At 41.1% G+C, this 14872-nt stretch overlaps 1 protein-coding gene across 1 annotated transcript in view; it reads left to right on the top strand.

The window, feature by feature from the left end:
• The window catches only part of LOC145342316 (tripeptidyl-peptidase 2-like), a 114137-nt gene that overhangs the window by 6657 nt on the left and 92608 nt on the right, over window positions 1–14872 (top strand). Inside the window, exons 3-7 of the mRNA XM_080187795.1 lie at window positions 4531–4626; window positions 5049–5153; window positions 8535–8659; window positions 13644–13807; window positions 14161–14315. Coding sequence (XP_080043921.1) covers window positions 4531–4626; window positions 5049–5153; window positions 8535–8659; window positions 13644–13807; window positions 14161–14315 — 645 coding nt within the window. The remainder of the gene's footprint in view (window positions 1–4530; window positions 4627–5048; window positions 5154–8534; window positions 8660–13643; window positions 13808–14160; window positions 14316–14872) is intronic.

Below are 14872 nucleotides of genomic sequence, written 5' to 3' on the forward strand. Positions count from 1 at the left end.
TACAGTGGTTAGCACTGCTGCCTGACAGCGCCAGGAACTTGTGTTCAATTCCTGGCTTGAGTCACTGTCTGCGTGGGTTTCCTCCGATACTGTGCTTTCCCCCCACAGCACGAAAGATGTTCTCTTTATGTGCATTGGCCATGCTAAATTCCTCCTCAATGTACCTGAACAGGCGCTGGAGTGTGGCGACTAGGGGATTTTCACAGTAAAACAAAAAAACAAAGAACAACCCAGCACGGGAAACAGGCCCTTCGGCCCAACGAGCCCGCGCCGCCGCATCCTCCTACACCTACCCTGCCCTGTGTGTATGCGAGTGGAACCCCTAACTTAGCCAGATTCAGGGGAGAGTAGTGTCAATTTGGTATACCAATCAGCCTAAGGGCACATCTTTGGGGTGTGGGAGGAAACCGGAGCGCCTGGAGGAAACCCACGCAACCACAGGGAGAATGCGCAAACTCCCACAGACACAGGCCCAAATCCATGTATCTGCACAGCTAGCAGTGCTAGTCACTGAGCTGTTGCGGCACCCGTCTACTGGTCCAGGATCAAGCACACACACCGACACAAAGTACTAGGCCACTCCAGGAACCTCCGAGAGCAGCCCACGCACGACCCACCGTGTGCATGCCCCTTGTTTGACAACAAGGTGGACCGCCACCTGCGGAATAAAAAGACAAAAATGTTAACATGTAAGTCTGCATTTCCGGTGTCCCCCGAGGCTCTGACCCTATTTAATACCCCCTACTATAACCCTCCATCCTTGTTGGGTGAATGGGCCAGGAACTGGCAAATGGAATTTAATGTTGGCAAGTGCGAGGTGGTCCACTTTGGTAGGAATAATGGTAGGAAGGATTATTACTTATGTGGCGAAAAACTGCAGCAGGCGACGGTGCAGAGGGACCTTGGGGTCCTTGTGCATGAGTCGCAAAAACCCAGCTTGCAGGTGCAGCAGGTGGTCAGGAAGGCAAGTGGGATGCTGGCCTTCATAGCGAGGGGGATTGAATATAAAAGTAGGGAGGTCTTGCTGCGGCTGTATAGGGCATTGGTGAGGCCGCAGCTGGAGTACTGTGTGCAGTTTTGGGCGTCGTACTTACGCAAGGATATTTTGGCCTTGGAGGGAGTGCAGAGGAGGCTGATGCCGGAGTTGAGGGGGTTGAGCTATGAGGAGAGGCTGAATAAACTAGGCTTGTACTCGTTAGAGTTTAGAAGAATGAGGGGAGATCTCATTGAGACGTAAAAGATGATGAATGGGATGGATAGGATAGAGGTGGAGAGACTCTTTCCGCTCAGAAAGGACAGCAGGACTAGGGGGCACAGCCTCAAGATAAAGGGGTGGGGGGGGGGGCAGTTTAGAACGGAGTTGAGGAAGAACTTCTTCACTCAAAGGGTGGTGAATCTCTGGAATTCTCTGCCCGTTGAAGTGGTGGAGGCTACCTCGCTAAATATTTTTAAGACGCGGGTTGATGGATTTTTGATAAGAGAGGGGATTAAGGGTTATGGGGAGAGGGCGGGAATGTGGAACTGAGCCACGACAGATCAGCCATGATCTTACTGAATGGCGGGGCAGGCTCGAAGGGCTAGATGGCCTACTTCTGCTCCTATTTCTTATGTTCTTATGTTTCGCTCATGTGTCTATCTAAGTAAACCTTAAACAAGTCCAACGTGCCTGCCTCTACCACCCTACTCGGTAGCGCGTTCCATACCCCCACGACCCTCTGCGTGAAGAACCTTCCTCTCATATCCAAATTATACTTCTCCCTCCTCACCCTTAGATGGTGACCTCTCGTAATTGTACCCAATCTAGGGAGCAGCCTATCACTATTGACTCTCTCTATTCCCTTCAGTATCTTATATACCTCTATCATGTCTCCCCTCAATCTCCGTCTTTCCAAGGAGAAAAGTCCCAGTTTCTCCAACCTTTCCTCGTAACTCAGTTCTTCCATGCCAGGCAACATCCTGGTACACCTCCTCTGCACCCTCTCCAGAGTCTCCACGTCCTTCCGGTAGTAAGGTGACCAGAACTGGACGCAGTACTCCAAATGTGGTCTAACCAATGTTCTGTACAACTGAAGCATTAGACGGCAGCTCCTATACTCTATACCCCTTCCTATAAAGGCTAGCATTCCATAAGCTTTCCTCGCAACCTTCTCTACTTGTGTCGCGACCTTCATAGACTTGTGAACCTGCACTCCCAGGTCCCTCTGTATTTCTATACTCCTAATCGGTCTACCTTTTTTCACGTAGCTCCTCTCTGCATTATTCCTTCCAAAATGCATCACCTCGCATTTGTCAGGATTAAATTCCATCTGCCACCTATCTGCCCAATGTACCAACCTATCTATATCCTGCTGTATCACCTGACATTCCACCTCAGTATCTGCCAATTCTGCCATCTTGGTGTCATCCGCAAACTTGCTGATCACACCACGTACGCTCTCTTCCAAGTCATTTATGTATACTACAAAGAGGAGAGGTCCCAGTACTCTAACTTCATTGCAGTGTGAATGTAAGCCTACTTGTGACACTAATAATTAAAATGTTTCGTGTTTGTCTAACCTTCCATAAATATATCTATGCTATTTGTCTCAACCACCCTAGGCCTGAATACTTCTATGTTCTAAGCACTCTGTAGGTAAAGAGGTTTATCCTGAATTCCTATGTTGGATTTATTCACGACTTACCTTACATAATAACATAGGAAATAGAAGCAAGAGTCCAGCGATGCTGTTCCCTCATTCATTTTGATCATGACTGATCGTCAAGTTCATTATTCTAATTCCACCTTCTTCTCATATCCCTTGATCCCTTTAGCCCCAAGAGCTATATCTAATTTTTTCTTGAAATCGCACATTGTTTTGGCCTCAACTACTTGGTGTGATTGTGAATTCCACAGGTTCACCACCCTCTAGGTGAAGAAATTTCTCCTCACCTCAGCCCTAAAATGTTTACCACTTATCCTCAAACTATGACCTCTAGGGGAGGCAATGGCCTAATGATATTATTGCTAAACTATTAATCCAGAAACTCGGTTAATGTTCTGGGGACCTGGGGCCAAATCCCACAATGGAAAATAGTGAAATTTGAATTCAAATAAAAATTTTCTGGAATTAATAATCTACTGATGACCATGAAACACTTGCTGATTGTCAAAAAAAAATCTGGTTCACTAATGTCCTTTAGGGAAGGAAATTTGCTGTCCTTACCTGATCTGGCCTACATGTGACTCCAGAGCCACAGCAATATGGTTGACACTCAACTGCCCTCCAAGGGCAACTAGGGATGGGCAGTAAATGCTGGCCAGCCAGTGACTCCCATGTCTCTTGAATGAATGAAACTCCCCCACCATTGGGAACATTCCTACTGAATCTACCCTGGCCAATCCTATATTTATGCGCTTTAGTTTTGACTTCCCAGGCAAGTGGGAACATCAGTGCAGACTCAATGAGCTGAATGGCTGCCTTCTGCACTTCAGGGATTCTATGAAAAAAAAATCTACCTGATCAAACCCTATTAGACATTTAAACTTCTCTATCAGATCACTCCACAGGCTTCCTTTTTTTATTAGGTCTTGTAAATATATATTTTTAAAATTATGCTATGCAGCATGGGCTGATGATTTTGTTTTTACAATGGGAGGATATGTGTATATTTGTTGTAATTTGTGTATGAAGTTTCTCAGGGTAGTCATCACTCATCCCCTTGACGGAGAATCACGAAACTCACCTCTGTGAGCAGTGTGGTTATGAGATTGCTAATATTTGTGTTATTTGTAATATTAGTTATACAGATGTGTTATCAGTACAATTAATGTTGCAAGCTAATCAGCTACCTTTGATTCCAGTGATCTGAGCAGCGTTCTGTCAGTAACATGGATTAGGATTTAGGAATGTGTCACAAATTATGCATATGATCTGTTCAATTTGACTATCGTGATAATCTGCATAATCCGGCTCATATTAAAAAGTAGCCAGCGACAGTTCAGACATCACCATTAATACCATAAAGTGACGTATATTCCATCTTACTGTTCAGAGAGAATTTTCACAAACAGAATTTTCTAATGACAGCAATTGATGTTTTGCAGTTTGGGATTTAAAAGCCCAGTTGTTAAAATTGTCCTGGGAATTTTTGTCAAAAATGAAACATATTTTTTTAAAAAATGTTTCATTAATGCTGCATGTGGATTTTGCTCATTTAATACTTTGCAAATCTTGTGCATTTGGTACGGAACTGAGACATCAGCTGACCTTGCCCAAGTAACAGGAAAAATACCAGCATTATTATTCAGCACTGGAGAGGCTAAATAAGATGCACAACCTTAAACAGATTTGTCAGTTGTTTCTCGACCTGTATGGAGCATAACTGGGAAGGTTATCGATGGAGGGAGTGAGGCCCTATTTGATTTCAATAAAACAAAGTGTGGAAATATTGTGCCATTTATTCAGTGTGCAGCCTACCGAGGATCCAAGTTCACAGAGTGCTGTTTGTAATATAACCTCTGTACTGTGTACTCCTTGTGTTTTGATTTAGGTACCACCAGATTGGATTAATCCTTCTTTGAGGTACCACATTGGCATAAAAAATGCCTTTGAACTTTACCCCACAGCCCTCAAGGAAAGAATTCAGGTGAGCTCCTAATCAGAGGAGAAGATTGAATTTGCCAAGGGTGTGTGCAGTGTGTATGCATGTGTGTGGTGTGTGTGCCAAGTTGCTTCTGTCTATGAGGCTGCACATCAGATTATTTCATGAAGACACCTATTTTACACTTCCTGTCTTTATGCGTTTGGTCAATGCAGTATATAGTATTATACTGTCCCTATTCAATGCTGACGATTGATTAAAAAATAATTTTAATAGAACATTATTTGGGATAGACTCTTTTCTATCAATAAACCAACATTGCATTTTAGATCTAAAAAACTGTAGAGATTCAAGGCACAGAAGGAGTCGATTCACGTAAGGTTCTGATCCTCGTTCTTTGTTTTCTTGATGACCTGTTTTTTCTCAATCTGTCCTAATTTTGTGTATTTGCTTATTTTTATAAACAGCAAGAAAGACGGGAGAAACAGTGGGACCCTTCACATCGCATTGCTGTGGCAAAAGCTCATCGAAGACTGAATGACTTAACCAAAAACTGCACTAACCTATCTCAGGTCCTGAATTCCAGTGTAATCATAAAAAATAGGAAGAAGAATAGGCCATTTGGCCTATTCAACCTGTAGTGGGAAAGGGCGTGAAACCATATTGGTTGGCGTGGGCTCACTTGGGGCTGTCATTTTATGATTATATGTTAAAATGAATGGGACTTTATCCAGTTTAGAACATAGAACATTACAGCGCAGTTTGTTCACCATTCACACCCAGTTTGGTAGCATGCCAGCAAAATGAAGGAAGTAAAATAAAGAAATATTTTTGAAGTAATTGGTAAAAGAACCAGACCAAAGATGACGAGCAACATTTTTAAATGCAGCAAGTTGTTGTGATCTGAAATGCGCTGCTTTAAAGGGTGATGGAAACCGAAACAAATATAATTTTCAGAATGGAGTTGAAGGGGAAAAACGTAGAGGCCTATAGGGAAAGAGCAAGACAGTGGTCTGATCCAGCAGTCAAATACTCCTCTGTTCTGTAAGATTCTCGGTGCAGTAGGGATTTTTCCAAATTTGATTGGGTTTTGAATGTTTAATACCACGATCAAGTGCAAAAAAAGAAATAAAACAGTTTATTTCCCCAGTACCTTTTATTTCTTCCTAAGGTTGAGTGATGTTGCAGTGGGGAGATTTGGCTGGGAATGAGAGTTCAGTGGTGTGTAATTAAATTGTTTTTGCTCCCTATTTCCATTTGGATTCCAAGGTCGATCATGCCTCCACGTAAAACATTCACTTGGAGCTATTGTGGTGTATTGAAGAGGTAACACAGTTTGGAGGCTGTTGCAATTACTTATGTGCACATGCAGCATGCCATAATCATGGGTGTTAATGTGCCACAGATTTTACAAGGGCCATTCCTTTCACTCTGTTGCTCCAAGCGTAGGATCCTTGCACTTGTAAGTTTCACCATTTACAAGAGCTATCTAACAGAGCTGTCACTTTGAGAAATTAGCAGCATTTAAACAGTTGATCTCTTTTGCATGACTGGCTTTGATGGTCATGGGCATTCTCAAACATCTATACTCATGCATGTGGAGGGTGTTAGGAGGATCAAAGCCAGTTGGTGAAGTCCAAACCAGGGCATAGACCTTTTCCCTTACTGAGAGAATTTATTGACTTTGTTCAATCTCAATACTGTTGTCACACCCCTAGTGGTCCAGCTGCCCCCTATTTATATACACTTTTTGAGAACAAACAAAATAAACTAATTCACACACTAATGCTTTAAAGGGATGTTCCCAATTTATATGTGCTCAAAGTACTTAATTAAACAATACTCTTCATCTATGTAGCTTAACAATATAGTCAAGATGCTATTAACAGAGGGGCTGTCTGAACTTTGGGTGAAACTCGTACAGACTTTAGATTTCGCTTACTTTGCTTGGAGGTCCACATGCACAAACACATTTAGCTACTGCTGCCCATCCTACTAACCGGTAACGTTTAGACCTGAGGTAGTAGCAAGATTGTCAAAGCCTTGTTCGTGCAATTGGTCTTGTACAGGCTTTAATCCTAGCTGGTGGCAGAACCTTCTGTAGGATTATATTGATAAGAACATAAATAGGAGCAGGAGTAGGCCATCTCGCCCTTTGAGCCTGCCCCACCATTCAATAAGATCATGGCTGATCTGAAGTGGATCAGTTCCACTTTCCTGCTTTCTCCCCATAACCCTTAATTCCCCTGTCTATCAGAAACCTATCTACCCGTGACTTAAATATATTTAGTGAGGTAGCCTCCACCACTTCAATGGGCAGAGAATTCCAGAGATTCACCATCCTTTGAGCGAAGAAGTTCCTCCTCAACTCTGATCTAAACTGCCCCCCCGCCCCCCATCTTGAGGCTGTGTCCGCTAGTCCTGCTATCCTTTCTAAGTGGGAAGAATCTCTCTACCTCTACCCTATCCATCCCCTTCATTATCTTATATGTCTCTATAAGATCCCCCCTCATCCTTCTAAACTCCGAGTACAGATCCAGCCTATTTAGTCTCTCTTCATAGATCTCTCTTCATGATGTCTGTTATACCATCACTTTAATGTCTTAGCTATACCAAAATTAACATGATCGCAGGACCAATCTGTAGCTATAATTGCAGAATTAAGTTTTATTTAATTAATCAGTTGAGCATTAAGTACAGCTTGGTTTGGCACTTCAGTGATGAGAAATAATTGCCAATTTGGACATTCAAACAAGTTTTTTCAGAATTTCATGTGTGTTCGAGATTGAAGCTCAGCAGCCCTGGGAGTCCTTGGTTGATATGCATTTTTATTTTGCTGGATTGGACCTAGGTTTTTAATTACTATAAACATTTTTGTAAACTGGAATGTCAGCCTAGCTTGTGTGCTCAAGTCTCCTGAATGGGACTTGACCCAGCAATATTCCAACTAGCTGAGCAATAACTAACTTCTTTCTAATTTTCCTTTTCAAGTGAGTGAATTCAATGTATCACAAAAGCTTAATTCCCTTTGTTATAAATGACCTATCATTTGTAACTCATTGTTTATTAACCATAGCTTATGGATTTTATACCAGTTGGCCGTCGCCATGCATTTGTTTGCATTTAATGGCTTTGGCTAAGAATTAGGTCTCTGTAATTCTTCAGTCTTAGCACCATTAGCCCTCCAACATAATGAAGCAAAATCTATAAGTATGGACATTGTCTTTGAGACCTGGTCTTGTGTGGATCCCTTGGTGACAGTCAACAGGCAATTTTTACTCTGAATTCTCTGTCTGCCACTGTTGCTGCTGCACCATGATGCTGGGTGCTGCTGGCTGATCACAAAGAAACCCTGACACGAACCAAGAAAATCAACAAAAGTGTAGTACAAAATTTGAAAGCCTCTGTTAGCCACCACTATGATGGATAGTAACGTGAAGAAAATAATGTTGTCTTGTGTATTCCACAGCAGTAGATCAATGCTGACGGACTATAGAATCCAACAGTGCAAAGGAGGCTGTTCCACATACACTACCTGTGCCAACTCTTGGAAGCAGTTGTCCAATTTCGTCTTGTAGTGTTTCCCCCATTCAGCTTTTCACATGGTTTTCCATTAAGTTGAGATTGAATCTACTCAATCTCACTTTCAAGCAATGAAGTCTAGATCACACCAATTTGCTGTGTCCTGTCCACCAGTGCGTGGCTGTTTTCTCCTTATTTGCTCCAGCAAAATGTCTCATAATTTTGAACACCTGTTGTAAACCTGTCACCTAACTTTCTCTGCTCTAAGGGAACAATCCTACCCTCTTGAGTCTTGCCGCATGACTTGTGCCTAACAATGATATCAGCAACAAGTGCCTTGTTCCTGATATCATTGTTAGGGATCGGGAAGGGGGAGTTCTCTTTGTCTTTAGGGTTTTAATATATTGTATTGCAATTGAACTCTCCAACAGGAAGAGAAGTTGATCCTTGAAGACCTTCAGTGCCAAGTTGATCAGTTGGATGTATTTGAGAAGAAATACTCTGATGTCGGGCCTGTATATGATTGCTTGGTTTGGCACGATGGAAAAAGTTGGAGGTGAATTAATTTGTAGTGTCAGTTCTTCAAACTTTTAAATAATGCACAATGAATTTTACTTGAGATAATTTCTAGCCGATACAGTTGAGTGCTTAAAATCAATTGACGTTTTCCAAAAGTGATTCTGCATCGTAATTAAAAATATGTTAGTCAAATTTTTATTTCAAGCTATGACATAGAAAGGCATATCCTTTACCCATCAAAAAGCGATTGCAGAAGAGTAGAGAAGCAAAGCAAGGTTTTTATTAAATTTGCAATATTAGCAGAAATCATGCTGCAGTTTTGAAAGGGAGAATGAAGCTGTATGAAAATGTTGTGATTGCATTGTTCAATCTTTCCTCCCACCCATATATATGTATGTGTATATATATTATTTATATATATATATATCTATGTCCTTGAGTTTTGTTTTGTCTGTGAGCTATACCTCATTTATTTTAACATACTTGGTTTAAAGATTTTGGATGTTATGAATTTAAAAGAGTTGCTGCTTGCTTTTGGAGCCAATCACATGCTTTGATAGCAATGTCATTAGGGTGTTGCCACAGGTTGATGTTTTACTTTCAGTTTGTACAGTGTGCAGTACAAAGGACATCTTTCAATAAAACCTGCTGCATGAGAGTTTGAGTCTACATGTGCAAAACCACAGGTTTTCTTTTTGTTTAAAACCTACAACCCCAAACATAGCTAGGACATTGCAAAAAGAAAATTAATGATGGGTGTGATTTTGTTTCATTGAGAACATCGAGAGTAGATCCTAAAGAGAAGATAAAATTGTTGTGGGTCCTCACACTTTGAATATTAGAAGCAACAAAAATTAACGATTGGAATGCCAGTGTCAGGAAGACCATGTAAGAAAAAAAAGGCTCTGTGACGTTCAAAGGGGAGTACTGGGAGGGTAGTGAAAAAAGTACTGAGCACTTTCGAGTTGCTGGCACCTGCAGACCAATTACGATCCATGGACACTTTCAGTCCATGATTCATGGATTTCCTATACTGAGAATTGTCAGTATTTTGTGCAAGTGAATAAAATTGCATACATGTTGCTCTTACCAGCTTTTCTCAGTACAATAGGAAGTAAAACCCTTAATTTGTTCTGGAACTTTGTTCATCCAGCAAAATCAGGAACCAAAACTTATGATTACTTGACAAACATCCTTGAAGAGCATTACTCTCCAAAGCCAGCGATCAGCATGGAACCGTTCAGGTGTCCCTAAAGAAACCAAGTGGAAGACAAAAGCATTGCCCAGTTTGTGGCAACCTTAAAACGGCTGGCACAGCATTGTGAATTTGGTGAATCGTTAGATGATGCCCTTCGAGATTGTCTAGTTTGTGGTTTCCAAAATGAGGCTATCCAGAGAAGATTGAACATGCTGTAACTATAAAGATGAGTGGAAATTGCAATAGCAATGGAAACCGGATACTAAAGAGGTTTCACAATTTGGTGCAGAAATAAAGATCCACAAGTAGGGTATGGCTCATAAGAAGTCAAAATAGAAACAAGAATGTCACAGATATGCCAAAATGGGCCATTCAATGAGTGAATGCAGAGCAAGGATAATCAGTGCAAGAATTCTGGTAAAATGGGTTACATTGCAAAGATTTGCTGGGCGAGACCTGCTTTCTCTAAGAAAAATATTCACAAGAAGAATCTAGGTAACTTCAAGAAGAACAAGTTACATTTTGCAAAAAGAGGAAATACATCATGGCAAAAAAGAATTACGACTGTGAAGGAGAGAATGTCTAGAAATATGATATCCAACTGAACATCTTATCCATACAGGCTGGTTCACATAGATTCTGAGTGATTACGAAGTTAAGTAGGATGGAGGTTGATACTGGTGCTGGTCATATGATTTGATGGTGATGTCATTAGGGTGCCACAGAGTGCTGTTTTACTTTGTATACTGTTCAATGCAGGGAACATATCTTTCAATAAAACCTATTGTGTGTTAGTTTAAATCTACATGTGCAGATGATAGCTTTTCTTTTTATTTGAAACCTACAACCCTTAACTTAGGACATTACAAATCCTGCTTGCACGGTCCAGTTATTCACTCCTGAGTAACAGCATTGCCCGATTCCCATAACTCATGTATAGAAGACACTAGCACATTGGCTAATTTGAACTCCAAAAATGTGTCTCTGTACCCAGGTCACGTGAGCAGAAGTTAGTTTGCGATTTTGAACTTCAGAAATGTAGTGAAAAGTGGGAAGCTGGAAAGAAGTACAGACCTCTTGTAAGTTTTAAATTAAAAGAAAGCCAACCAGAAATGAAAGCTGAAGGCACAGCCATGTGTGGTGAGACAAAAGAAACTGGGGTTGCACAAAGGCTAGAACTGAAGAATCGCAGAGGCCTCAGATTTTTGGTGCATTCTGCCTATCAAACAAATGACTAGTGTGGTATATGAATTTCACTGCTGATGTGATGCCAGATATGTTAGCTGTATGTCCCAAAGGCTGGTGGATCATATTAAATACCATGTCCCTTCTGCTGTTTGTACTTGGCAAATTACTAACTGTACCCAACCAGCCCATGCCAATGGGAGTCCACTTGCCAAGTAATCAGCATGCTCATTTCGTGGGGCAGAAATTCCCTTTCTATCTGAGATTCTTGTGAAGTGTTCCAGTGAGTGCAAAATGGCAAAGTTTTGACGACATGTCTTTTTTGAGCAATATTCAAGTTCTGTACTGCCATATGACTATTATCCTGTTCCTTTAGAAGCCTTAAAGCAACAATTGGATCATCTCTCAACCTTCTCTTTTCCAGTGAGAACAAACCCAATTTACATAGTTGTGCCTCGTAATGCAATCTCATAATGCAATCTGTAGAAACAGAAGATCGTTCAATCCCTTGAGCATGCTAATCTGAATAACTATTGCCTTCATTTTGTATCCACTAATATCCTTGCATAACAAAAATTTATTAATGCCCGTTTTGAAATATTCATTGGAGCACAACTCAGTAGCTCTTTGTGGGAGCAAGTTCACTAATCTTTGTGTGAAATCCTTCAACTCTGAATGCACTATTTCTAATTTGAAGGTTATTTCCCTTGATGTGACACCCCAATTAAAGAAATAGGGTCTGCTCAGAGAAATGATCGACTCCTTTGATCATGAGCAAATCAATTCAACATCCTTTAATCTTCTAGACTCTGGGAAATATAAGCTTGGTCTATGCAACCTGCTCTCATAATTTAACTCTTTCCCCTCAGGATGAACTCTTCAATAGCTGCAATTTTTTTTATAATGCAACAGCCAGGATCGCATGCAGTATTTTAAGTGTCATCCCATCAATGATTTATTAACTTTGCTATTTCAGCTAAACATTCATTTCTTAATAGATCCTAACATTTTTTTCGTGTACACGATTTTCTTTCCGTTAAATTTCAGTTGCCACCTGCCTATTAAATTCCCAAGTAAATTTAATTCCTCCCCGCAGTTTATCGTATTCAACTTTGGAATGTATCATCTTAATCATCTTTATAGCATCTGCAAATTGAGCCTCTGTGCTTGTAGCTCCTGATCATTTATAAAGATGTTAAACAAAAGCAGTCCCAAAGCAATGTAAACATATCATCGCAGTGGATTCACGCTCCATAAGTTTAGTATTGGTGAAGAGCCAAAATGACTTTATTCCAAACCTCAACTTGATATGTGAAATCGGAGAGGATCTGCAGCAATTTGTTCAAAAAGTATCAGGAATGAGGGATTTCAGATATTTGGGGAGATGCTGGGATTGATCTCCTTAAAGCAGTGAGTATTAATGGATGATGTAATAGAGGTGCTTAAAATCAGTAAAGATTTTGATGGGGTAAATAAGGTCAATCTCTTTTCGCTGAAAAGAATATCAGTAACTAGAGGCATGGATTTAAAATAATTGATTAAGGAATCAGAAGAGAGATGAGAATCTCTCATGTCCCGGATCACATAAGAAAGAGGAGCAGGTGTAGGCCACATGGCCCATTGAAACTGCTCTGCTATTCAGTATAATCATCGATGATCTTGGGTTCAATTCCATTATCCTGTTCACTCCCTTAATTCTCATGATAGACCAAAATCTATCTGTCGCAGTTTTAACTGTATTCAACAATTGAGCATCCACAACCCTCTGAGGTAGAGAATGCCAAGGATTTACAACTCTGAGTGAAGCAATTTTTCCTTAATGATTGGCTGCTTACTCTGAGAGTCACCCTACTCCCATCCCCATGTCTTAGACTCCGATCATGAGGAGCAATCTCTTAGCACTCATCCTACCAAGTCCATTCAGAATAGAATGGAATGGAGTGCCATGTCTGAAAGTGTGATGGAAACAGATTTCAGAGCAAAATTATTTAAATATTTTAAAATAAAAAGGAAATTGTTAGGTCTCATGGTTGAAAGAACTGGCGCAGTGTGCTGGATAGCTTCTTCTGTGCTCTTGAAATCTATGCACAGATTCTTAAGGGTGGCTTCCCCAAGAACTGAGTCTCACTCCGCTTCATTCTGGTCTCAGTTCAGGAGCTGGCTCCAGATTCCAGCTGCATTTAACTGTAACAACAGTTAAAAAGCATAATTGCCAATAGATTTTTTTGTTTATAATCAATTCAGTCCAATCAAAGTCCAATTCAAAGTCTCAGCAAGTGAGACATTCCTGCTCCAAGCTGACAAGATAGGCTGGCCTCTTCCTGTCTTGGGCTTAATCTACATGATCTAAGCTGATTAGAGCAGGCATTGTATTTCCTCCAAGGCTTGATCTCATTTGCATCTTAGCTGAAAGGCCAAGAGCTTTAAAAAATTGCTTCAAATGAAGCCTCAATGTAACTTCATGACTTCAGCCAGGTACAGGATGCCAAAACTACACTTGATCTTAACCAAAAGGTCAAGAACAGAAATGCTGCAATTCCATGCTTCTTGGGCATTCTGTGCTTGGAGTTTATTCAATATGTGCCTGGAGTTGATCCTTTATGGTGCCCCTCATTTTGCTTTCTTCCTGTCTTTGTAGAGCTTGTGTTGACACCAGTGAATGTGGAGACCTGAGCAGTTGCAGTGTGCTGAGGAGCTACAGAGAAAGTCATGAGTATGCACAGCTGGGCAAGTCTGAAATGCTGAATTACTCCATCAATGTGTATGATGATGGGAACACTCTTTGCATCGTCACCAATGCAGGTGAGTGTGCAAGTGGAAGGAATATCCTCATTGCCTGTTTCCACTGAAATAAACTGAGGCTGGGTTTTCAACTTGGAGCAAATACGTTGCGAATGAAGATTATTTTTGTAACATGGCGTATTGAGATCTGGAATGCCCTGCCTGAAAGGGTGTTGGATGCAGATTCATTAGGAATTTTCAGAAAGAAATTTCATGGACTTGAAAAGAAGGGAGTGAAACAAGTCCTGGGCTCTGGGTTGAGGAAGTGGGCCTAATTGGATAGCACTTTTATAGAGCCAGCACTGGTTGAATGGGCTGAATGGCCTTCTCTGCTGTAATGTTCATAAAATCAAGTATCCTCTTTGTATACTCAGGGTCCCATGGAACACACGTGGCTGCAATAGCTGCTGGACATTTCCCAGATGAACCAGAAAGGAACGGTGTCGCTCCTGGGGCGCAGATATTGGCCATCAAAGTGGCTGACTCCAGACTAAATACCATGGAAACTGGGACCAGTTTAATCCGCGCAGTAAGTGCTATCCTGCTCATTTATTTTTAGTATACTGTTGAAGCAAAGAGTTGCTTCCAATCACATGGTCACCTACTGTGATCAACTCTGTAGAGTGTAGCTTTGTAAGTGAGTTGAGAAGATGCATTGTCCATTGTGTGTGCTGTGTTTGCCTCTTCCTTTGGGAAGCTGGAGATTTGAAGTTTCTCTGTGTTGAAGTGAAATTAGATCATAAAGACTGGGAGCAGGTATAGGCCATTCGGCCCTCAAGGCTGCTCTGTCTTTCACAAAGATAGTGGCTGATCTGATTGTAAAAAGTCTGACAACACCAGGTTTTAGTCCAACCTATTTATTTGATAATATACTCACAAGCTTTCGAGGGACACCCTCTTCGTCAGGTGAATGGAGAGTTCCATTAACTCTCCATTCACCTGACGAAGAGGGTGTCCCTCGAAAGCTTGTGAGTATATTATCAAATAAATAGGTTGGACTAAAACCTGGTGTTGTCAGACTTTTTACTGTGTTTACGCCAGTCCAACACCGGCATACCCACATCATGATCTGATTGTGACAGTAAC

This window comes from Carcharhinus amblyrhynchos, chromosome 4 (assembly GCF_965287045.1).
Source record: "Carcharhinus amblyrhynchos chromosome 4, sCarAmb.v2.hapA, whole genome shotgun sequence".
Taxonomy (NCBI): Eukaryota; Metazoa; Chordata; class Chondrichthyes; order Carcharhiniformes; family Carcharhinidae; genus Carcharhinus; species Carcharhinus amblyrhynchos.